The 26993-nt window shown below is 34.7% G+C and overlaps 1 protein-coding gene across 4 annotated transcripts in view; it reads left to right on the forward strand.

Moving 5' to 3' along the window:
- Window positions 1-26993, forward strand: part of PIGN (phosphatidylinositol glycan anchor biosynthesis class N) — a 151719-nt gene that overhangs the window by 51176 nt on the left and 73550 nt on the right. For 3 of the 4 annotated variants that reach the window (XM_026448256.1, XM_026448255.1, XM_026448258.1), the window contains 7 exons: window positions 826-950; window positions 2076-2206; window positions 3167-3283; window positions 5856-5896; window positions 8717-8776; window positions 10137-10229; window positions 11349-11404. In XM_026448256.1, the coding sequence (XP_026304041.1) occupies window positions 826-950; window positions 2076-2206; window positions 3167-3283; window positions 5856-5896; window positions 8717-8776; window positions 10137-10229; window positions 11349-11404 (623 nt within the window). The remainder of the gene's footprint in view (window positions 1-825; window positions 951-2075; window positions 2207-3166; window positions 3284-5855; window positions 5897-8716; window positions 8777-10136; window positions 10230-11348; window positions 11405-26993) is intronic. The other variant, XM_026448257.1, reaches the window with a different exon arrangement.

The raw sequence follows: 26993 nt of genomic DNA on the forward strand, positions 1-26993 counted from the left end.
TTCAGACTTTTGTTGAAAAATTAAATATCTCTTGTTAAAAGTTAACATCTTCTACAGTTAAAGGCATTTATGTGAACAACGAAGATGTATCTTAGATGGCCTGTTAACTTATTTTAAAATAATTTAAAAGTAGTCTTCATAGTTTTGAACCCATATTCATGCATATATGAATACAGGGTGAATCATTTGCCTTAGAAGGGTTTATGAATCTAGTTTATCATTATTAAATTAGCATAATAATCTTCAAATTTTATTTTAATTAATTATTCCCAGCCTCACCCTGCCAAGTGGTATTTTATGAATTTGATGCTTTTCTGTTACATGATTTGAAGAACACATTCTAGTTGGGGCAAAGGAAGTAATGAGGAGGCTATTTGCAATGTTCTAAATTGGAGATTACGGTTGGACTAGGTTGGTAGTACACAGGACAATGAGAAGTGGTCCAGTTCTGAAATATTTAAAAATAATAAATGATTCTTAAACTGATAACACTATTACTATTTTATTTTTGGCTCTTGCCAAAATATGTCTTCAATCTGCTGTATTTTATTAAGTTAGATGTGAGATTAACAACATTATGAGATCTCTATGAAATTATGATCCCCTTTCTAACACCTTTTTTTGGCCTTCTTATAACAAACAGCTAATTCATTGAACATAGATGTCTGAGCTGATAGCAAAGACGTTGTGTTGGTAGGTCACAGATTTAAATAATGTGAGATAATTTAATTTTGTACTTATGCATAAATTTAAATGTTTTCATCAGTATTATTTTTAAAATAAAACAAATGAACTGAATATTTTTAACTTATTTGTTATATGTAGGACTTCTTTCATCATGCCAGGAACAACCAGTCTTTGTTTTCTAAAATAAGTGAAGAGAAAATAGTTTTTTTCTTACATTTATTAGGAATAGATACAAATGGACATGCTCATCGACCATCCTCGAGGTAATTTAATGCATGCTATGTTTAATTGTATTTTTTAGGGGAAACATCTATTCTATTGAACTTTTAAATTATTATAATGTTTTCTTTGGAATTATAACAACAGAGCTAATATTTTAAATAACTACTGTAATGTATATTAAGTTCTTGATTATATGAGATTTCTGATGTAATGGTTTAAATCATATGTGCTGTATCCAGATGACACATCAATATAAGTAAAATATATCCTGTACATATTCCATAATCTTCATTTACTGAAGCAGAGAAAAAAATTATCTAAAATGTCTATATATTTTAGAAATATTTTCAGTGAATCTTGAAAATAAAAGCATTCTATGGTATTAACTTTTATATCACCAAAAGATGTAATTATCTATTCCTTGTATATTCCGTTTAATTAGTATTGTATCTAGCAAATAAATTGTGTAAATTTTTGTATACCATAATTCAGTAACACTCCTTATATATAACAGCAAATATTTTTCTCACTTTTGAAGACCATAAGTAAAAGGAAGATACCATGTTATACTCTTATTTCTTATTTTGCATTTGGTTTAGATTAGCCTAACAGTAGCTGTAAAACCTATTGGGTTAGCTACCAGTAATGAATACCTCACGATCCCCTTCTTAAACATGAGGCACTCTTGTAATTGATGGAATATTCGTATCGAAAGAACCTTGTTCAGTTGTATGGCAATCTCAAATATAATGTGTTCAAAGCGTGCTATTATATTTTATATCACAAGCACTTTAGGGAATGAAAATATTCTATACTTGAAATGATACTTTTAATGTGGCCAGAAGAGTATAGTTTATGTAGTGAAAGAGAGAGACATGAAAGTCATCTATCTCATTTAGGACTTAAAAGGGTTTATTAAAATATATTTGTTAATCAGTCCCCTCCTTTTAAATCATTTTTGAAAACTATTTTGGGTTATTTTGCTTCATTAAAAGGAGAAAAAAATTATTTCAACAATCTAGAGTGCTCTGATTTTAAAATATTAAAGATGAAATCTAAAAGCATTTCAGAAGTTACTGATTTTGAATGTAATAAATCCACATTGAATACATTTGATTTCTCCAAATTAATTTAATTTGTTCCTCTGTTTCTTTATAATAACATAGAGACTACAAGGATAATATTAAAAAAGTTGATGATGGAGTTAAAGAAATCGTGTCTATGTTTAACCATTTCTATGGAAATGATGGGAAAACAACATTTATCTTTACCTCTGACCATGGAATGACAGACTGGGGTTAGTGTGTCTTTAATTGATATGTACCTTACAATTAAAGTAGTGATAAATATAGCTGGCAAATATTTTATGATATTGAGAGGTTTAGATGTCTTGGTATATACAAAGTGTCTAGCATATAATTTTGTGCTTAAAATGTTAGCCTGAAAAACAACTGATCTTATATAAAAAATATTTTCTCTAACTAAAAAACGAATATATTCTCATTTACAAATGAGAAACTAGAGGAAAGTGGAGAAGAAAATAAAAAGTAACTATTATTTATCTACAGAGAATTAAGTGTATATGTTGGCAGAGGGAGTGGTGTTAAGATAGTGTTACTGAGGGAATGATGGCTGCTGAAATTCTGTCCTGGATAAGCCTGTGCACCCTGTGAGATTCCCAAGGCAAATGCAATGTGTGCACAGAGAACAAAATAAAGCAAAGATGAATTTTTTTTTTCAAAAGCAAATCACAATATGAATTTCTAGTGATTTGAATTCCACTTTATAAAGGACTTCTTTTGGCTCTACCTGCCAGAGGGGCCTGGAAGAAAAAGACCCGGAGACCTTGCCATCTTCTCCAGAACAGACTAAGTCTCTACTGCTTGCCCCAAGCTTGGGTGGTTACTGCCCAAGGGAAAGGGAGCTCTCAGTTCTTCCTGTCTGCAGTGCTACTCTGGCAGCAGCAACATTTCTTCCATGTCTTATTGTTATTATTTCTATTCTTTCAAACATAGTTACTCAGCAGGCATTCTGGTTTTTTTGTTTTAGTTTTTGCCTGTTTGTTGTTGTTTCTCTAACTTGCTTTATAGGAATATTGCCAAACTAATTGTCATAAAAGATTGTAACCATTTGGTAATGTAGTCACCATAATTAACGATATATGGATCAACTCTTCAAAACAAACTATTTAAAAAATATTTAGTTGTAAGTTAGTTCTTCTATATTTGTCTTATTATTCTTGGTATCTTGTTTGTAGGTTCCCATGGGGCTGGCCATCCCTCAGAGACTTTAACTCCTTTAGTCACTTGGGGAGCCGGAATCAATTATCCCCAAAGAGTATCAGCTCAGCAATTTGATGATTCATTTTTGAAAGGTACAAGCATTTCTTTACTGTGTTTATAAATACAGCCTCTTAAAATAAGAACAAAGTTTAATTTTTTAAGAAATCACTTTTCAAATTTTAGTTGTAAATCCCTCATTTTGACATTTGTGCCGTTACTGTTTCTATGCAAACATTACAAGGGATAGTTGGTTTTTCTCTTCTCAAAGAGCCATTTGTTGAACCCTTCCCAGCACACCACTGCTAATAACTAGACCTTTCTGAATGTCTCAACTGATACACTGAACTTTCGATGTTCTTTTATTCATTTATTAATTAATTTGAATGTGAGGTAGAGTAAATAAAAATTAAATAAGAGGAAATTTAAGGTTTCATAGAGGAAAATTATCAGTTTGATTGAGATTTTTCAACTCAAGCAAAGTACATACTATCAGTTATAAAATCACACTACCTACAAGATATCTCTGTTAGATAAAAAGCAAGAGGTAGTACGGAGCTATTTCAACCCTAGGCCCTAATGAAGTCAGAAGAGCACAGTGAATAATGCACTCAATAGCATGTCTTCAGTAAGTAATGGTGCATTTTTCAGAGGGCGATTTCTTGTATGTTTGTAAGTGCTGATGGAGAGCATCATGCCAAATCACAGGTCCACAGAGGAGACATTGACAAAGGGCCAGAACAGTGCAACCAGTACACTGTCATTATTATTTCCAGATTTATTTAGGTATGAAAGAAAAAGAAGCTAGAGGACTCTTTTTTTCATCTACTGTGTATCTTTGAGATAGCCCCTGCTTTCTCAGAACTTAACATTCTAGTAGGAGAATTAAAGCAATTATAAACAAAACTTACACATTATGATAATTTTATGAAGAAAATCAGGGTGATATGATAAAAGAGGAGGTAGGACCAGGTTTCTTTCTCCACCCTGTGCCCCACAGTTTCTTTAGAGACAGGTTCTTGCTGTGTCTCTAAAGGAATGGAATGGGCTGGAATGTAGTAACTGTTAACAGGTTCACAGGCCAATCGTAGCTCACTACAGACTGGAACTCCTGGGCTCAAGCAATCTTCCTGCTCCAGCCTCCCAAGTAGCTGGAACCACAGGTGTGTACCATGCCTGACTCAGTCTCCCATGTTTTTATTAAGAGATTTAGCAAAGGAGGCAAAATGGATTAGTTTTAAATGTATAGCTTTATGAATTTTACCTGCATGTATATGTACCATGTAATCTCCACCCAGATTTGCCATACATTTGCAGTACCCTAGAAGTTTCCCTTGTGGAGCAGGATACATTTTATAGAGTGGGCTAATAGTACGTCTCTTCACAGTTAGGATAAGAGGGAGCCATTCATATGAAGGTTAGGGTAGGAATGTTGCAGGCAGAGGGAATAGCAAATGAAGAGGCAAAAAATACAAAGAGCTTAGCTTGTTCGAGGAACAGAATTGGAAGGCTGATGTGGCTGAGCACTGTCAGCTAGAAGCAGAGTATAATGAGTTGAGAGGTTGGAGAGGTAAACAAGAGGTAGATCATTTGACGCACCAAAGCCTGGGTAAGGAGAGCATGAAGTATGTTCTGAGTGCAGTGCTCTATCATTAAAACCTGTTAGAGCATTGCCAACATTCCAGTTTGCCATAGGAGCTACCTTTCTGACTGCTCTGTGACAAATGGATTAGATTGGATCAAAATAGAAAGTAGGGTAAATAGTATGTTTGTATTTATGAGATTTAACTTTATTTTGGCATTTGATTTCTCACTGAATTGATGTTTTAGAATCACATGATTTCAAGAATTGTCACAAAATAAATGCATTTTTTCTCATATGAATATTAAATATACATTTTAGAGAAAAGGAATGTGCACTTTTTCATCAACTGATTGTGAATTTTTGGCAGTTGACTAGTAGAGTCAGAAACACATTTTTAAACTTTAATTAGCTTATTGAATGAAATTTTATTATACAATATCTTATAACTCTTTTGGCAGTATATCCTAAAGCCATTAAATCAAAACTTGGTCTCTCATAATCACTTGTTTCGATTTCTGTTTGATGCAATTTCTGAATTTATGTGTAGCAAAATGGAAGAATGAGCCTATCTTTGAAGGCAATTTTAATAATAACTCAATATACTATGTTAACATTTGTGATTAGTGACTACAGGAATATCACAACTACAGTTTTAAGTGTTTTGGGAGCAACTGCCATCACAGAAAAAGAGAGAAGCTTGAATTAATTAACTTCCTATCAATTGCCTTAATAACTCTCTCTAACAGGATTGTAATGAGTTGTCAATGCTGACAGTTGTTACCATTGTGCTTTTTCACTTCCATCTTTCCTTCCTCAGCCTCTGATATTTTGAAACAATTATCTCCCAAAGACCATTTAAACAGCTTAATAAATCATCACAGGAAACACCAAATATTTACTTTTTAAAAAATTATTTTAAAAAATATACCTTTGCCTTTAAGCATGATTTTTATTCATACTTGGCTTAAAATAGACATTTCTAATACCTATGTTTTCCGTAAGTATTGGGCACTCCTAAAATCAAATGATTTATTCTTTTTTAAATCTTAACATCAGATCTTGTGTCTGATTTTATCTTTCAGAGTGGAGATTGGAGAACTGGAAGAGGCTAGATGTCAATCAGGTATCCATTTCGATTTTATTACATTCAAATTTAATTTTATCTTCTATAAGGAGGTTAGTCAAAGACTATAAAAAATAGATAATATTGACAAATTCTTTTTCAAAACATTTCAGTTACTAAGGGGAATTCTTTTAGTGCAAATATTTTAGCTCAACTAATCTCTCTTGTGGCAAAACAAACAAAACTTCAAGTGAAAATAAAAGACTTCTTCCAAATAACACTGGATAGTTATTAGTTATGTAAATTGAAGTTTGCATGCCTGTTAAATTTCTGTGATTGCTTTTCATGATTGTATTGCTTAATTTAAGCACAGATCTATTAAAATTCCTGTTATGGGTTTCTTTCCTATAGTATGTCAGTTACATTTTCTTTTTGTTAACACATATTTGACCTTTACTTCTAACCAGCAACCTTACAAATGCAATGGGAAAAAAGTGATGAGATTATAAATTACTCAGCTAGAAACCTTCTGTTAGAGGAAAATGTATAGCCAGTCTGATAAAGTTAGACTAGTAGCATTGTCTGTAAATATGAAGCACAGAATTGTCATTGTTAAAAACATGCTACTTTAATAGCCATTTTCGCTATTTATAGAAGGTATAGCATCATTGGGATATGGCTTCCAAAGTGACAGGAGTATCTTGCCTTCCAGGTCACCACAAGCTGAGATTACTTACTGTGGTGGACAAACCAAGGTCTAGGGTCTCACTTTCAGACCTGTGGTTGTAGAAACTTGTTTCTTCCCAGCATAAGAATAGTCTTCTCCCAGGATAGATGCATACTACCCAAGTAAATGAACATGAACATATGAAGTCAGAATAGCAATTCATTAATTTGCAATTAAAAATCACTGTCAAAAAGACAGGAATGACTTGAAGATCACAAAACAAGAACATCTCTTATTCATAGCCAGACCAGATCATAATCAGCAATTGAACATAGATTCAGTTACTGCTCTCTGAATTGTCAGTCTGTTGGCGAACATTCCTGCTTCAGATCTCCATCAAATGAGAATCTCTTCTTCTATTCATTCCTTCTACTAACACTGTGATGTGTCTGTGGTGTGTTTCAACTTTGTACTAAGTGTAAGTATTTAGTGGTGAGTAAAGGCAGACTTAATCCCTGTCCTGGGAAATTTATACCTTAGGGGTAAGAACAGATACTCATCAGTCTGTTGTACAAATACATGTAAACTTGAAGCTGTGGTAACTACTACAAAAGAGATTTGTGCAGCAGTGAGACTGTAGAGTGGATGTATGTGATAGACTGTGGTCAGCAAAGTCTTCCTGAGAAGTTGAGGATTGAGCTAAGATTCATGAATAAATAGGAATTAGCAGGCCAAGGCAGTAGGAGGAGGGCTTTTCAGGCAGAGGAAATGCATACACTAAGTTCTGGTGAGAGGTTACATGGTGTATTAAAGGGTCTTGAAGAAAGCCGTTATACAGCAATAGAAGCCATGGGGTGATGTGAGGCAGAAGAAGGGAGGCACAGACCCTTCAGGGTCTCATGGGCCTTGTGAACTTAATTCTGAAAGTTCAAAGAATCCTTGAAGAGTTTGAAGCCTAGAGAGTGACATGATGTGGTTTTTTGTGTGTGAGAGAATTTCCCTGGCTGCAGCGTGGAGAAGAGATTAGAGGTGGCTGACAGTGGATTCTGAGGGAAAAGGAAAAGGCGACTAGAAAGACTTTGGAGATTTCCAGTTTTCTGCAGGATGGTACCTGGAGGACAGTCTAAATAGTAGCAAGTGAGAAAGATTGAGAGCCTAGGAACAAACTTGATGACTTCCAACTTTAAGTGAGAGAGTAGTGAAGGTATCTGAAAAGGAGGAGCCAGTGAGATAGAAGAAACTCTGCTGTGTGGTGTTGAGGCCAAGAAAGGAGTGGCCTATGCCATACTGCTGAAAGGTCTAGTAATGCCAGCAGCACTTGTAGCTATCATTATCACAGGCTTATTATGTGCCAAGTATTTTTTAAGTTTTATCTCATTTAATCCTGTCATACCTCCTGTCATAAATACAAGGGAAAAACTTGTATTTATTTTTTTAACTGATAAAGAAATTGAGCAATTGGAGGGTTAAAAAACCTGCCTGAAAATTTGAAGCTGAGCATTCTCAATTCCGAGTACTTCATTGCCTGAAAAATTATAAGGACTTATATAAACATAGTCAATTAGATTTAGAAAATGGGTGGTTAGCTCTCTTAGAGAGAGCAGTCTATGGAATGATAAAAGGTCAGAGTGAGCCACAGTGGGCAGAAGAGTGATGGGAAGGTGAGGAAGTGAAGATAGAAAAAAGATGAACAAGTCTTCCGAGAAAATGACCTTGAAGAGGAGATATCCAAAATGGTATTTGGGATCTTTTGACTAAAGAGCTTCTTCTCTGGTTTATGTCTTTTCTGGACATCACTGGCTGGTCAAACCTCCTTCTGATACTTTGTTTTTCTAGTTAATATATACATTTCTCCAGTTAAAGTCTATTCTTGATATTCATTTTATGTCTAAATAAGGCATCCTTGTATAATACTGAAAAACTGTTACATAAAATGGTCAAATTCTTAGCTAATAGGATAAGTAATTTTTTGTTTTAGTATGTTTTACATTTAGGGCTTTTACTGGTTTCTTTTCAAATTTTTTTTATAGATTCATATATGTCTAGCAAATGACACTTTTAGAGATTAATATCTTTTTATATTAAATACATGTTTGAAGGTAACTGATTATAACAAATATCATGGTTATATTCCAAAATATGGTTATATTACATTATTTAATTTCTTTGTTAATGTCCATAGACTTCTTAGAATTGAGCTTTTTTATTTGTAGGCTGATATTGCACCATTGATGACTTCCCTTATTGGAGTTCCCTTTCCTCTTAACTCAGTGGTAAGGAATAAAATTTTATTATCAACTCTCAGTATAAAAAAAACTATTGCACAGTAAAATTTACTCTTTTTTATGTGTTTCTGAATAATCTGGGAGTCTTTTTTTTTTGTTTTTTTTTTTTTAGACAGGGTCTTGCTGTGTTGCCCAGGCTGGTCTTGAACTTCTGGGCTCAAGCAGTCCTCCCATCTCAGCCTCCCAAGTATCTGGGATTATAGGCATGCACCACTGCTTCCAGCTTATATGATCTTTGATTACATTTAAAACGATATATTCCTGTATATTTATTTCTAAATATGCAGTACCTCATAATTGCTTTTGTATTACATTCTGTAACATGGAACATGAGCCAAATAGCTTTTCTTTAAATACTTTAATTTTCTAAAATGTGTATGATTTATATCTTTGTATTCTGGTTGTAAGTGGTAGAAATGTGTAAGTAATTTTTTTATTACAAGGAGCAAAAACTGACTTCGTTTAAAGGGAAGTTATTGAAAAGATATTGGTGATTTGCTGAAACAAAGTGGTGCTTGAAAACCAGGCTTGGAATAACCTGGAACCAGGATATCTGGAGACTTGGAAGAAGGAACCACAGCCATGATCCCATGGCAGAGCTGTTCTCAGGGCACTGACATGAGGGTAGAGTAGCATTATACCTTAGTTTCTATCCCTTGACTATCAGGAGTCAAATTCCAGATGGTCTAGCCTGGGTTGTAATCAGCAGGTCTCTGGATTATAAACCTAACATGCTGTATCTAACTGGCAAGATTTCTCAACAGAAAATAGTAATGCTGTTAAGAATGGGCCCTGGATACCGAAATGCCGAAAATAACTATTTCAACCAGCCACTCTTATTAGCTCTTCAAAATCAAATGTCCTCTTAAAAAATAAGGTTATTTAACCCAGAATGCTGAGTAATATGACCCCAACAGTCATAGTGTTTGTGTATATGTATAATGAAACAAAAGTTTAACAGAATAGCCCTTACTCTTATTATGTACAGTACAGTCTGATATGTCTGAAGTCTTTCATTTTAAGTATGCTGGCTGTGGCCTACCATAGTAATTGTTTTTTGTGTGTGAAGCACTCAGTTCACTGCCTAGAACATAGTTATCGCTCAGCTAATGCCAGGTGTTAGTGAATTTAGTTCATCTCTTGCTTTGCTTATCTTAATACATCTACTTTATGAGAAAAATAATAGAACATTTTTCAGTTATAGTTTTAAAAAGATTTTTCATTTAACTATTTCAATTATTTATTTGTCCATATGCCTTATCTTTATTGCTTTTCAGTCTGTTCTGTTTTATAAGAATAGCCTGAGCTGTCTGAATACTATCAATAAGCTGGTGTTTGTTATTTGCAGGGAATCCTTCCTGTGGATTATCTTAACAACACTGATCTCTTCAAAGCAGAGAGCATGTTTACAAATGCAGTACAGATTCTTGAACAGTTCAAGGTAAAAAAAATTTTAAAAGGCACGCACAAAAATGGATAGTACTACAATTTAAATATTGAATATATTAAGGGAAAATACTTGATTTTGTTTTTTAACTATTTCCCTGTAAATTTACCCTTAAATTTTACGTATTTGACTTATGTTTCACATTTCTGAAGTGTAGGTTCTATGGCTCAGTCTGAGGGCATCAAATTGTCTTTGAGGAGTATTACTGAATATAAGATTACCACGTATGCTTACAATGACTGCAAGTCAATTCTTTTTTTTTTTTTTTTTTTTTTTTTAAGTACACAATTTAGTGGCAGGAAGTACATGCATGTTTTGGTCGTCGTGCGCTCCGTTCGTGGTAATTTTTTTTTTTTTTTTTATTTTTTATTATACTTTAAGTTCTAGGGTACATGTGCATAACGTGCAGGTTACATATGTATACATGTGCCATGTTGGTGTGCTGCACCCATCAACTCGTCAGCACCCATCAATTCATCATTTATATCATGTATAACTCCCCAATGCAATCCCTCCCCCCTCCCCCCTCCCCATGATAGGCCCCAGTGTGTGATGTTCCCCTTCCCGAGTCCAAGTGAGCTCATTGTTCAGTTCCCACCTATGAGTGAGAACATGCGGTGTTTGGTTTTCTCTTCTTGTGATAATTTGCTAAGAATGATGGTTTCCAGCTGCATCCATGTCTCTATTCTTTAACTATTAGAATTTGCCCCATAGAAGTCTTATTAGAGATTGCAACATTTCTTGTCATTCCATGTATGTTATGAGATTCCCTAAGAGTTAAAAGAGGTGACTCTTTGACTGAAACCTTCTGTTATTCTTAACGCTTTTAAGAATAAGCGGTTTGGCTTGTTTTATTTTCAGAGTTAAGGAAGTACAGTTTTAATTACAGTATGTTATTTTGCAAGATTGATATGTTTAATTCTCAGCTTATTGAGATAGTAAGAAAATGTTAAATTTTTCTTTAAATATTTATGAAACAATATAGTAACATAAAATTCCATTTATTTTCAAAGTGGTTAACCATCCCTAAAGAATCATTTTAGTGGATGTTTATATTTCAAAATGAAATTCATTTTTTTCCTCATTTGTAATATTTTCATACTTGGTTCCCAGGTGAAAATGACTCAGAAAAAAGAAGTTACTTTACCATTTTTGTTTACACCATTTAAGTAAGTCACTTACATTTTTTTTATTAACTTGAAGGAAAGAATTTTCCACTGAGTTTGCAGTTTTTCACTGAGTGATAGGATTAGTTTACTTATACAGTTTGCCATTTTATATACATTAGTGTAAACTCCAAATTGAAATCCTCTTCTATTACTGTTGTTAAATAGTGAGCCAGGTGCTAGATAACTCTGAATGGCTGGAAGAGGGATGGGGGAATGGAGAGATACATGAGAAATATTAAGGAGATGGACTCCACAGGGCTTGACTAGTTGGCTAGGGAGGTGTGGGGGCAGGAAAGAGTGTGACTTCCTGGCACTTGGCTTGGTTGATTAGGAAGATGCTGGTTCCATATGGCTTACTGAAAGAAGAACTAGTTTGGGAGACAAAGATGAATGTTACTAAGTTCAACTTACATTTGAAGATATCAGTTAATTAATTAGAAAGAGGGGCTTCGATCTCAGAAGATGTATGTTGCTTGTGAAGATTTTGAAGCCATAAGAAAAAGATAGGCTGGGCGCAGTGGCTCTTGCCTGTAGTCCCAGCACTTTGGGAGGCTGAGGTGGGCAGATTTCTGGAGCTCAGGAGATCGAGACCAGCCTGGGCAACATGGTGAAACCCTGTGTCTACTAAAAGTACAAAAATTAGCCGCGCATAGTGGCGCATGCCTCTAGTCCCAGCTACTTGGGTTGCTGAGCCTGGAGAATTGCTATACAGGTAGGAGGCTCTAGAATTCTAGGAGACATCAGCTCCTACTGGGTGAGTGTATTAGGATTCTCTAGAGGGACAGAACTAATAGGAGAGATGTATATGTGAAGGGGAGTTTATTAAGGGGTATTGACTCACATAATCACAAGGTGACATCCAGAATAGGCCGTCTGCAATATGAGGAGCAAGGAAGCCAGTCTGAGTCCCAAAACCTCAAAAGTAGGGAAGCTGACAGTGTAGCCTTCAGTCTGTGGCCAAAGACCAGAGAGCCCCTAGCAAACCACTGGTGTAAGTCCAAGAGTCCAAAAGCTGAGGAATTCCGAGTTTCATGTTCAAGGGCAGGCAGCATCCAGCACAGGAGAAATATGAGATTGGAAAACTCAGCAAGTTCTGCTCATTCCACGTTCTTCTGCCTGCTTTATTCTAGCTGTGCTGACAGCTGATTAGATGATGCCTACCCAGATTGAGGGTGGGTCTGCTTCTCCCACTCCACTGACTCAAAAGGTTAATCTCCTTTGGCAGCAATGTCACAGACACACCCAAGAACAATACTTTACAACCTTCAATCAAGTTGACACTCAATATTAGCCATCACAGTAGGCAAAGAGGAGAGCCGACTTTGGTGAGCAGCAGATTTTTGCTATCCCAGGTCCAGGAAGATGTGTTTTCCTTGAATCAGGAAAGGGAAGATCTAGATCACAGACCTGGCTCTGCACTACTGACTGTGTTGGGCTTGCATCTTTGAGGTTCACATTCAATTAGCAAGGATTTGCTGTTGACCAATTAAGTAGAAATTGTTTTATCTATGAATCTTAAGGATGTAATTGAATGACTTCACTGGAATTATTTGTGACAACTTCTGTTGCACTAGTGTGATATTCATAAATTAGAAAAGCGGCCAGGCGCAGTGGCTCACGCCTATAATCCCAGCACTTTGGGAGGCAGAGGCGGGTGGATCACAAGGCCGGGAGTTTGAGACCAGCCTGGCCAACATGGTGATACCCTGTCTCTACTGAAAATACGAAAATTAGCTGGGCGTGGTGGCGCATGCTTGTAATCCCAGCTACTCAGGAGGCTGAGGCAGGAGAATCACTTGAACCCAGGAGGCGGAGGTTGCAGTGAGCTGAGATCATGCCACTGTACTCCAGCCTGGGCAACAGAGCGAGACTCCATCTCAAAAACAAAAAAGAAAGGCATAAATATTGTATTACCCTCTGAATAATGTGGTTGTATACTTGACTTTGTTTGTGTGTGTATATATGTGTGTATAGGACAGTAAAAATAAAATGAAATTAGCATTTTGCAAGTTACAATCATATAAAATTGATTACCCTAAATATATCATTAGGATATTATGTTATTTACATCTCTTATGCTTTGAGATTCGTTAGTGGAATTGGTTCTGAGGAATATGTAAGTGTTCATACCTTTTTCAAGAAATATTGATTGACTAGTATGTGTTTTGTGGATATAGCAGTGAACAGGATAGACAAAGGCTTTGCATTCATAGAGTTTATTTGTACAGTAGTGTTACAGGCAAACTATAACCAAATGAAGAAGTGAATAAGAAATACATTATCAATTCCTTTTATGAAGAAAATACAAGGGCTGTTGAGAGTGAGAATAAGTGAAGGTTACTTTAGACCAGCCACTTTAGAAAGGCTGGTTAGGAGCCTGGCCAATGCGGTGAAACCCTGTCTCTACCAAAAAATATAAAAATGAGCCAGGCATGGTGACGCCTGCCTGTAATCCCAGTTACTCGGGAGGCTGAGGCATGAGAATCACTTGAACCCGGGAGGCAGAGGTTGCAGCAGTGAGCCAAGATCCCACCACTACACTCCAGCCTGGGCAACAGAGTGAGCCCCTGTCTGGAAAAAAAAAAAAAAAGAAAAGAAAAGAAAGAAAGGCTGGTTAGGGAAGGACTCTTCAGCAAGGGTTCAGGTGCACACTGCTCCCCCTTTTTCTATGTGGCATGGTAACTGGTCATAGACTTCCCCTACTTTGATGTTCAGTGTCTGTCTACACGTACATATTTAGAGCCACTACTACCTTTGTGTCCTCTGGGGGCCTGGCAAGATGGCTGATTCCCATGTACTGGCTTACCCACCCTGGAGTGTAGTGACCAGTCCTGCCTGTAGACCTGTCTGGCTAAAAATCACCACTTGCTAAAAGCCTGCAATATGACCAAAAAGATCTAAGATAACATGAGAAATAGACTCTTGAGGTTGTATGAAATTCAAGGAACAGAACCAAACCTAAAAACATTAAAATTCTCAGAAATATTTAAGAAACTATTGCATCCATAAAACAAAAGCAGCATTAACTTTGCAAAATGTAGGTAGGTACTAGATGCATTAAAAATAACTCTTACATTTAATAAAATAAATATTTCATAAGAAGAATGCAACAGAAAACTGAAAGAAAGATAAATTGCATAAGAATGGTCCAAATGAGAGGCAGATCCTCCAAATTAGAATAGGAAGTGTGTAGACCTCAAACTAAATGAAATGAATTTTAAGTAATAGGTGGATTGAGTAAGAAGCTGGAGGAAATTAAGGACATGAGGTATACATAGAAAACATACATTTCTTCATCTGCACCACCCCCCCACCAAAAAAAAAAAAAAAAAAACAATAACAATCAGAAAAGGGAGAAAGAAACATTTCAAACTTTACAAGAAGGCATGCTTCAAATATAAAGCACCCTCAGATGTGGCATGATTTTGAACAGTTGCTAGGACTGTGAGAAAGGGAATTCCTTTGAACATTGTCATGTGGGTCAAGGCTTTAAAGAAATAGATGAGAAAATCTAATTGTAGCATAAAAATTTGTTTTTCAGTGGATAGTATTTAAATAGTCGTGATGATGTAAATATTGGTTTTCAGCTTTTAGAGTCAATCCTTGGACAAAGCAGAGAAGAATGAATTATGATTACCGAATAGAATGCAAATGTTAGCAGCCTTGAAAATGTACAAGTACAGTTAACAGGTTGGAAGGCAAAGAGAGAAGGAAATGTACATGGAATAGTGGTGATTCTATTGTTTTCATGAAATAGAATATGGAGAATTTTATCTTTAGTTTAATTAGTCAGAGGTTTAGGTATTAGTTTTTGTTTTGTTTTGTATTGTTTTGAGACTGAGTCTCGTTCTGTTGCCCAGGCTGGAGTGCAGTAGCTCAATCTCAGCTTACTGCAACCTCCGCCGCCCAGGTTCAAGTGATTCTCCTTCCTCAGCCTCTGGAGTAGCTGGGATTACAAGCGTGTACCACCACACCCAGCTAATTTTTGTATTTTTAGTAGGGATGGGGTTTCACCATGTTGGCTAGGCTGGTCTTGAACTCCTAACCTCGTGATCCGCCTGCCTCGGCCTCCCAAAATGCTGGGATTATAGGCATGAGCCACTAGGCCCAGCCTTAGGTATTATATTATGAAAGTAACCAAGGTCACCAAAAGAGGAGGTAAAAATGTGATATAGCCAAATTGAGTGGGGAGGAAAGCCAGAGACAACAGGGAATCAACAAAAAGTACCCCCAGTCATCAAGTCAAGAAAAAGTAAGAAAAACATATTTTTTAAAAATGTAGGCAACTACCGGAATAACTAAAAACAAACACATGTAAAAATTTTTGGTCTGGGTTGGTGAACTGAGAAATGAAAAAGAATTATTATGCCCTTGTGTACTGTTTGATTTTTTAAAAATATGTGCATATCTTGCTTTGATAAAATGTATTTTTAAAAGTATGTTTATCAAAATAAATAGATATTCTAATCATTGGCACAAATTCAGTAGTATATGTAATTGGAAAAGGATTCATAATAGAAATAAGATACCCAGCAATAAAGTGATGAGAAATGTATATTGTAAAGAAAACTATCAAATTTTATTAAGGACATAACAGACAATATAAATAAACAAATGTTGGATAGTGCTGTTCAATATTGTAAAAATGTCAGTCCTCTCCAAATTACTTACTGAATATGGTATTATAACAAAAGGATTTTTGTATAACTCAAAAACATAATTTTAAAATTTATAACAAAAATAAATTCTCAAGAATAGCTTAATTAGTTTTGAGAAAGAAGAACAAGAGATTTGCTCTGCTAGATAACAAAACACATTCTAAAACTATTATAACTCTAAAAAATGTGATATTGATGCAGGCTAAACATATAGATTTAGTGGAACTGATTCGTGAGTACATAAAAGACAAGATTCACTTATCTACAACATGCACCTTGACTTATGATGGGGTTACATCCCTAAGTTGAAAATATTGTAAGTGCAAAATGGATTTAATACATCTAACCTACTGAACATCATGACTTAGTCTAGCCTACCTTAAATGTGCTGAGAACACTTACATTAGCCTACAGTTGGTCAGAATCATCTAAGATAAAGCCGATTGTATAATAAGGTATTGAATATCTCATGTAATTTATTGAATACTGTATTGAAAGTGAAAAACAAAATCATTGTATGGGTACTCAAAGTATGCTTTCTACTGAATGAATATCACTTCCATGCTAGCTGAAAAATCCTAGGTCAAACTCTCCTAAGTTTGGTACTATCTTAAGTATATGGGATTTGGTTTTGACTAAAGGTGGTGTTTCAAATCAGTAGGAGAAAGATTTGTACTAAGAAAATTAACTATTCATTTGGAAAAAATAAGGCTAGCTCTTGTAACTTCATTTTATTCACAAAACTAAATTCTACATTGATTAAAGAACTAAATATTGAAAAATAAAAGTGTGAGGTCTATAAAACATAAAATTTAACAGTCATATGGAAAAGATATTAGCTAGCATCATAATCAGAATTTTATTTTATCATTATTATTATTTTTTATAGAGATGGGATCTCCCTATGTTGCCCAAGCTTATCTTGAACTCCTGGGCTCAAGTGATCTGCCTGCCTTGGCCTCCCAAAGTGCTGGGATTGTAGGCTTGAGCTACTGTGCCTGACTGTAATCAGAATTTATTAATTATATTAGTTATATAAAATTGGAAAATATACCAGAACCAGGTGGAATACTAAATTGAAAATTATTTTTTAATCATTTAGGGAGATGTGAACCACAGAAATTATGTGTTAAATTTTTTTAAGGGTATTTACTTTTACCCATTAAAAAATTTCATTCCTCCTTTGAGGTATTTTGAAATAGATATATTTGAGGGCATTGACTAATTGTTAGCTCTGCATTACAAGTCTTTCGTGTTTGGTGTTATCAGAAAAAAACAGTTATCACCATTTACTGAGTGCCATCGACCCTTTATTTCTTTCTTTCTTTTTTTTTTTTTTTTTTTTTTTGAGACGGAGTCTCGCTCTGTCGCCCAGGCTGGAGTGCAGTGGCGCCGCGATCTCGGCTCACTACAAGCTCCGCCTCCCGGGTTCACGCCATTCTCCTGCCTCAGCCTCCCGAGTAGCTGGGACTACAGGCGCCCGCCATCTCGCCCGGCTAGTTTTTTGTATTTTTAGTAGAGACGGGGTTTCACCGTGTAGACTAGGATGGTCTCGATCTCCTGACCTCGTGATCCACCCGTCTCGGCCTCCCAAAGTGCTGGGATTACAGGCTTGAGCCACCGCGCCCGGCCGACCCTTTATTTCTTTAGTCCAGTGGGTTTTTTTTCACATTAACATCATATGTTTCTTTTTAATCACTTTTATATAAGCACATAATGTCAGCATGTCTTCTTAGAAACCATATCAAGTAAATGTTGTCCTCTAAACATAAAAGATCAAAGAATACTGTTGTCACATATGCTTTTAGCAAAACAGGTAACCCAAGTTCTTTTCACAAACTATTGTATAATAAAGTCTTTCTTTTTGTATAAGTATCATTTTTTGTTCTTAGAAATATATTGTTCACTTGTCTGTTCTTAATTTGAGAAAATTCATCTAGGACATTGGCATCTGAAAATTCATAATATTGAAATTTTCCTGACATGATTAATTTCACCAGTGTTATTAGATTTTGTAGTATCTTCACCATTTTTCCATTGTCTTGTTCAGCCTTTTCTAGCATAGTTATGAGTAATTGGTGAATAATGAAATAATTCCTAGGATAATGAAATAGCAAATGTTTCAGAACATAGGAAAAATAAAATTGCCAAGATTCTTAGGCTTGTGAAAGGGTCTAAAAGGGCCATGTGGTACTTGCATATACTATTTTTTTGCAAAAATAAGTAAATTTTCTCTTTGATATTTTAAAGACCTCTAAAAAGAATAAAAGTAATAAAACATCCATTCTGAGAAATAGAATTGCTAAAAAAAAAAAAAAAAAAAAAAACCAAAAACTAAAAAAAACCCTAAAACTGAAATTGGGTCCAGTAGACCCTGGTGATGGTATACTGAAGGATTACCAGCAGGTGGAGCTACATGACCAGGCGAAGCATATAAGGCTCGCCCAACTGCAAAAGGCGGAAAAACACTTTACATTTAAAACTGTGTATTGTAGAGGCTGGAGTACGACAAGAAATAATTTAAAAGAAAAAATGCCACAGAATAAGAAGAAAGCAGAAAAGATCTCTTAAGAGATGTCTTAGGGGGAATAACATGGAATTGGGAAGGAGATATGTACCTTGCCAATAGAAGCAAAAATATTTGTTACCTTTTCATTTGAAAATTGTTATACAAATTTGAGAAACTTAAAGAAATTTTAACAAAAAATTGTATTTTCTACTAAAATGACAACAAATACTTGGTTTCTCTAATAAAATTTGTTTCTTTTAGTTGATAAAGGCCCTTCTCTTCGACCATTTTAAATACTAGCTTGTATGTGAACCTTTCTACCAGTTTACCTATCTGATTTACTAATTATTTATAAGAAAAGTAATTTTATGCTTCAAAACTGAAATTTATCTTTAAAAAATCTTCTGTGCATCACATACTTCCATAGAAAAATATTATTCACTTATTCACTTATGACATGAAGGATGATATGATTCTATATTATTGATCATGCTAAAGGAATGAAAATTATTCTAGAAATAAATTTTTATCCTGCTTTCTCTGTCTTTATACTCTTAAAAATGTTTTTCCCTTTAAATAGACATTCTAAAAAGGAGTAGGTAAGTATCACTAAAATATTAGGTCATATGTAGATGAAAGCAAAAAAATTTTGTAATAAAAATCAGAGTAAGTAAAGGGCAGCATTTTAGGAGATCTTGTCTTCTAAACACTAGTTGACCCTGAATAATTGATAAAATTCTTGATAATCCTAAAATGTGGTTTACTTTATTCTATAGTATTCAAGTAACCATGAAGAAAATGAATAGTAATAATTACAGCAAAGTAATGTGCACAGATTAAGACAACTCATTTTTCTCTTTAACTTAAGCATAACATGTTTATAGATTCTTTAAAACTTGATATTTTCAATAAAAATGATTTAGTCAATAAAGGAAATTTTTCCTCACAAATTTCTATGTAGAATGTTGTATTTCAAACATGTTGCTTTTTAAGTTAATACTTCAGTAGTTTATTCATATCTGTAACTGTGCATCGATTAAAGGGAAAATGAACAATAGATGGTAAAACCTTCACTTTTCCTTGTGGGCAATCTGAATTTGGGCAGTCGTTAGGAAGATATATTAGTTTTCTAGGTAGTTTGCCATAACAAACTACCACAACCTACATGGCTTAGCATAACAGAAATACATTCTTTCACAGTTCTAGAGACTAAAGTCCAAAATTCAGGCTAGAAGTCCAAAATCAAGTATCACCAGAACCATGCTCCCTCCAAAGGCTCTAGAGAAGAATCTTCCCTTGCCTTTACCTAGCTTCTAGGGGCTGCAAGCAATCCTCGGTTTCCTTGGCTTTGTAGCTTTATCATTCCACTCTCTATCTCTGTTATCAGTGATCTTCTTCCTTGTGTCTCTGTCTCCAGATCTCCCTCTCAAGGACACCAGTCACTAGATTTAAGGTTCACCCTAATTTAGTATTAATGTGCTTTAACTTGATGATGTCTATAAAGACAGTATTTCAAAATCAGGTCACATTCCCAGATACCAGAGGTTAGGATATTTTTGGGGGACACAATTTAACTCTCAACAGAAATGAATAGTTTACATTTGTCATCATTTCAGCCATTGCAGAGTAATTATCTTACAACGCTTCATTGATTCACTTAACCAATATTTATTGTTTTCCTACTGTGTTCCAGGCACTATATTGGATGTTGAAGAAGATAGACATAGTGCCTGCCCGTGTTGGACTCTAAGTCTAATGGGAACATATAGACAGTGTAGCAAATGATACAGTGTGATAAGGGATAGCTCAATGTATTATAAGTGACTGTTTTTGTAAGAACAGTTGAGGAGCACCAAACCCACAGATGAGGGATGCAAATTTATAGGAAGTAGGGAAGTTAAACAAGACAACTTCAGTGAAGGCAGTGTTGGGAAGAGGACTTTTGATTTGCTGATACCTCAGAGAGCAGCTGAGATAGAGACGCAAGAAATCTGCAGCTCATCACACTTCTGAGGTAATAACAGCCAATATACCAGCTTTCATTAACTCACACTAATTGGTATAGGCTGCAGTTATCTAAGACAGCTAAGAACATGGACTTAAGGTGGGAAAGTATGGCAGTGATGTGCTAGCAAGAGGCTCAGCTCTCTGAGAGAGGGAAAGACTCCCATTAATAACCTTTGCCAATTTCATTGGTATAAATACGCTCACTATGATCAATTTCAAGCTACCAAGGATGATGTGACTAGAGAAAGGGGAGAGTTGTACACCATCTGCTCTTGGGAGCTGGTGTGCGCAGCACTCAGCACACCACTGAGGGAGGGAGACATCTTTGTATACTTATATCTTAATGTTTTTTTATGATGACTCTTACATTAAAGCCAAATAGAAGAAATTTAATAGTTTTTTTTTTTTTGCCTTATATTTTTCATGTTAAATATATTAAAGAAAATGTATTTTAGCTAAGGCACAGCAGATGCAAATGCAATATTAAAATATGATAGCCCTCTAGAAATAATGGGCTTATAGAATTTAATGAATATTTTAAACATTTTATTAAAATATTTTAATGACTCAAAACCCACTTTGCTAATGTGAAAACAAAGGAGAATTTTTTCCTCATATCAACCTAAATGAACTCTTCTACCTTTCTTTTCTTTTTGTCTTGTTCTCTGTGGCTGCATGTGAGTATCCAGCTGTGCCCTGAGCTAACACTGTTATCTATGCACTGATTCTGGAGTTGGGTACTTTTTCCTCCTAATCTCTTATGGACCCCATCTGTTCAAAAGTTCCTTGTTTAAATGTAAAATACCTTCTGTGGCCTAGTGGTTTTAATTATGTTACTAGCTCTGTGGTCTGATCATTTAGGAGTTTCTCTGGCATTCCTCCTGGCTGGCCTCTAGCCATTTCTTTGTTTATGCTTTTTACCACAAGCACATCTCATCATCTCCAAAGATGATTTCTCTGAAAGCCGTCAGTTTGCCATACCAGTCACAAGTGTCTGAAAGGAGGGGAAGAAAATAATCAAATCTTTTTCCCCAAGTTTGAAATTCAGGAATCTTATATATGTATTTTTGTAATGTCATGAATAGTGATTTTTTGATGTATAGTTGTTTTATATGTGATATTTTTAAATTTAGGAATAATTCCTGTGGGAATAATAAGATGTTTTTGACATTATAAAAGTGGGAATAAAAAATATTTTAGAAGGTAAGTATCCTAAATCAAGAGTTAGAAAATTTCATAGGGATTTTTTTATAAGTTTGTTGGTATGTTTTCCATGTGTAGTTTCCCATGCATTTTCTTGTTGGGAAAATAGCGCCATGTATTTTTAATTGCCATTTCCATCATCAGTCCTATCTTCTCCTTCCACTATTATGTATGTTTGTTAGGGCCTGGATACTTGGAGTAAGCAAAATGCCACAGAATATAGGTCCCAGCTACTTAGGAGGCCGATGTGGGAGGATCACTTGAGCCAAGGAGGTCAAGGCTCCAGTGAACCTCAATCACGCCACTGCATGATTCTGGGTCTGCATGAGTCTGGGTGAACAAGCAATACCTGGTCTCAAAAAAAAAAAAAACAAAAAGCAACAACAATAAAAAACCCAGACTGTTGCAGTTATTCAAGCAAATGATGAGGTCTTGCACCATTACTTTCCTCATGACTGCCCGCTCACAGTTATTATGTACTTAGTGTATGCAAGGCACTGTTTTAAATAATGTATCAGTGTTCTCTCACTTAATTCTTAAAACAGCCGGATATGGTGGGTACTGTTATTATAGATACTTCGGCTATAGTGGTTTGACTTAGGATTTTTCAACTTTATGATGGTGTGAAAGCTATACACATTCAATAGAAACCATACTTCAGCAACAGTATTCAGTAAATTACATGAGATATTCAGCACTTTATTATAAAACAGGCTTTGTGTTAGATAATTTTGTCAAACTGTAACCTGATGTAGATATTCTGAGTACATTTAAGGTAGGCTAGGTTAAGCTATGAAGTTCGGTAGGTTAGGTGTAAATGGACATTGACTTAAGATATTTTCAACTTATGATGGGTTTATTGGGATGTAGCCTCATCTTAAGTTGAGGAGCACCTGTATCTCATTTTCACGAGGAAATTGAATCAGAAAGATACTTCCCCCAAATAACAGAATTAGTAAACATTGAAGCTGGGATGGAACCCAGGCTGTCTGGCACAGAATCTACCACTAACCAGAGTAAGATTTATCCTTCCCAGTGTCCTCCTTGAGAAATACTGCTTTAGGACTGACAAGATAGGAATGGAAAGAAGTTAGGGATTTAAGGTATAACGGAAGTTGAATCATTAAGCGCTAGGCAATGGCCAGGTGTAAGGCAAAGGGGAAGGGTTGAAGTGTGAAACTTCCTGTTTTGGGAGATGTTGGACATACATTATGATTTACTAAACTGCTGCTCATAGGAAGGGGGCAAGTTCAGTTGTGGATCTGCTGAGTTTGAGCTGTCTGTAGAACAGCATCATGGTGTGACTGTATAGACAGTTGGAAATCTGAGTCTAAGGCTCAGGAGCAGGAATCAGGCTCTCAATATAGCTTTTGGAAATTATCCATACACTAGTATTAATTGATGCTGTGAGGCTGGGTGAAATCCCTCAGTGAAGGATACTAGAGACTGGAATACTGGGCAAGGACAGGGAGAAAGCATAAGAAGTGCTAGTATTGTTTTTCCCTATTTTTACATTTCATAAAATGGATTTTCAATGCATGATGAAATTGGGATGCAGAGACTTTAAAAAGTTCACATGAATCTTTTAAGGACATGTAAGCATTTCATTACAATGATTTTTATGTTCCTTGATCATAGTTTACACTAGTTCTTTTGTTCCAGCCTAATAAATCACTCAGCACCTGTAATATAAAATGATATTTTCTGTGGTAAAATTTTAGAAAAATGACATAAACTTGTCAGTTTGCAAACACTATAGTGTTTACCATGAATTTGTGGCATCAATATTTAGTTTATCTGGGAGAATGTAGAAAAAATGCATTGATCACTAGAAAGTATGATAAATTAATTGTTACTTAAATGTTATATATGTTGAAAGAATCTTAGGACAAACAGGTGAAGTCTTATGGGATTTTGTGATATATATCATAATATTTTTGAAACTGCTGTTGTTTGTTAATAAAAATAGAAATTGCATGGACAAAAACAAATACAATGACTGACCCAGATATTCTTGTTTTCAGATTTTTTTCTCATGCTGTTTTAATTGTAAACTGTTATAAAATTGGGTTACTAAAACCCTTTGTGGGTTCTAGTAATCACCAACCAGTAAGTCATAAAATTTTTATAATTTTATTGTATTTCAGAATTGTTATTCAGATTTTCCAAATTATCCTTTGTGAGTTATGTATGATGTCATGAAAACATTGATTTTCATGTTTTTCATTCATATTTTAAAATATTTAAAGATAGTTTAGTTTTATAGCTTTATTTAACATCCCATTTTAAAGCAAGACTTAAAAAAAGTATTTTTGTAATAGAATACATACCAAATACAACCATAGTATTTATCAAAGAAAAACAAATTCAAGTTAGAAATACTTTTTTCCATTTTTGAAATTAGCAAAAAAGATTTTTATATGATTATGTCGCTAAATGGACACAAATTGCTGTTGTAGTATACATGTATATAATCACTCTTTCGGAGAGTAAATTCCACTCTATCAAGAACCTTAAAGTATTTAAAATCTTTAACCAAGTAATTCCATCGTATGATACAGAACTTCAGGAAGTGAATGTGAAAAACTATTTGCCCCAAGGTATTCATCCTAGGATTGCTTATAATCAAAAAGATGGAAAACCACGTAATTGAACAATAATAACATGTCTACTAGATGGACTATGCAACTATTAAATGTTCTGTTTTCAGGTTCTGATATGTCTTAGAATAATGTTTTAATATAATCATCAACAAAATGCAGCTTACAAAGTTACACTTTTGGTATGATTACAACTACATTAAAAATTCGTGTGTGTGTGTATATAATATAATATATATAATAATGTAATATCTATATAATAATAATATAGATATATAAAGGAAATTTAACCAAAAATGCTAACATTACTAAGATATGTGTTCTGGCAGTGATTTTTATTTTTTACTCGTTCTTTTTTGTATTTATTAAAAATAATTACATGTTTTTTGATGAGAAAAATATTTTTATAAGAGAAGTATTTCTGTAGTTTATAGTTTTCTGAAATAGGTTTACGTAAAGGCGCATAAAGAGACATAAAGATTTTTAGCAAAGAAAAATAGGCAAAATGCAAAATAAATTTTACCTGTTTTCCCATGCACACACATTGAAAGGAAACACAACAAAAATTTAAAAGCATGTTGGAGAAAGCCCTAAGGCATATGATGTCTGGTATTTGAAGAAGTGCAGGAAAGAGCAAAAGAGGAATGGGGAGAGACCGTATCTCTCCTCATAGGCAGGTTTAGCATTTGTACTTTGTCCTCAAAGTAGTGGATTTTAAGGCATGGTTAGATTTGCATTTTACGCTTATCATTCACAGGTACCTGTGAGTTGTGGGAAGCAGGTTTTCCTCCACTTTATAGATAAAAAACCTGAAACTCCCAAGTCCTTCGTTACCTTGCTAGTGAGATTTACAGCTAAAACTTGAATCTGGACAGTCTCTCTCCTAATCTGGTGTCTTTTTTTGCCATTCCTTCTGCCTCAAATGCTATGTAATTTAGTATCTTTATGTTTTTAAAGGGAATGCCATCAGATCTTTTGGTAAATTAGTAAATTTAGTGAAATTGGTAAGCTTTTAAGCAGATTTAGATCACATGTATAGTTCAGTAATATAGTAAATAATGGTATTTGTGTGGATTGCTTGGTCTGCTAATGTTGCTATGGTTTATTTAATCATTTTTCTCAAAGTCTGATCTTACTGGCAGCTCATTATATAGACATAGTAAGTTTTTATTCTTAAGAAGTTATTCCATTTCTGAATAAGGAGTTGTCAGGGAGGTAAGCCAACAAGTTTCATGTCATAACACCTTTGTGAAAATTTGAGTGTTTCAGTCTCTCTATATGATGCTTCCTTCATGCATTAGGGTTCATAATTAGTTCATAAAAATAGAATTTTAAGACATCTTTTCTATACAGTTTTATCTCACTTTTTTTTTCATTTTTATAGTCACAAAAGATATAATGAGCTATAACATGCAACAGAATTAGTGGATCTCCTTTTTCTGTGGCCTTCTAAGTTTCCCATTGTCTGCATTCAAGTATCCTTTCCTGTCTGAAATCTCACTATGCCAACGAATATTCCTCACATAGGAACCAAACATTCAGTTAATATTTTAGATGCCCCTTACTATTCAAACTCTCCCTTAATATCTAAAATTCAAAAACTGAATAGATTTGGATAATACCATATTTTCTTATTAAACTGACTTGCTCTCAGACTCTCATTATCTTAATTCAAAAGCTGAAATGAATTGGATATTCATGGTACAACTGCTTTCTAATATCTTTCAGTTTCCTCACTCTTGTTTTCATCCTGATTTTAGGAAGTCCATTTGGTCTATGGAATAAATGATGATATTCTTTGAAAGTTCTTATCAGCAAATTAATATCATGATAGGTTTTTTCCAGCCATTTAGTTCTTAACGTGCCTTCTTTTTCACTCGATGTACTTTGTTTTTTCTCATCAGTAGAACAGTGTCCCTCCTTTTTATGTTTTTATTATCCTCATTTTCCACCATCTTGTAGGCATTTAAGTGCAGGTTTGATCACTTATGTGACTTTTCAGCAATTATTAAGGCTTTAAGGATTTTTTTCTATTATAGTCTTTAATTTTTTTTTAATTTCATTTTTAGAAAGAGGGTCTCACTCTGTTGCCCAGGCTGCAGTATAGTGGCCCAGTCATGGCTCACTGGAGCCTTAGCTGTCCTGCCTCAGCCTCCTGCGTAGATAGGACTACAGGTGAGCAACACCATGCTTGGCTAATGTTGCCGAGACTAGTCTTGAGCTCCTGACCTCAAGCAATCCTCCTGTCATGGCCTCCCAAAGTACTAAGTGCCTGAGTCACTGCACCCAGCCTCTGTTATGGTCGTTTATGTTAATCAATAATTTACATTCCATTGCTGGCTTATTCTTTATAAGGGCATGAGAGTTAATTAACATTGCAAATATCCCGGAGACTTTATAGATGAATAATTTATCTTTATTATATTATATCTAAAACTTGTATTATTTTGGGAAAAGAAGAAAGATAGGTCTAGAGGGAACTGGAAAGAATCTAAACTGTTTGGTGTCAATGTTTAAACTTCTTTCTTGAAAAGAAAGCCTGTTCTCTGAACAAAGATTCTTGTACCAAGTAAATCAATTTACTTTTCACGAGTAAGAATAACTAATCAGGG

This window comes from Piliocolobus tephrosceles, chromosome 18 (assembly GCF_002776525.5).
Source record: "Piliocolobus tephrosceles isolate RC106 chromosome 18, ASM277652v3, whole genome shotgun sequence".
Classification (NCBI taxonomy): Eukaryota; Metazoa; Chordata; class Mammalia; order Primates; family Cercopithecidae; genus Piliocolobus; species Piliocolobus tephrosceles.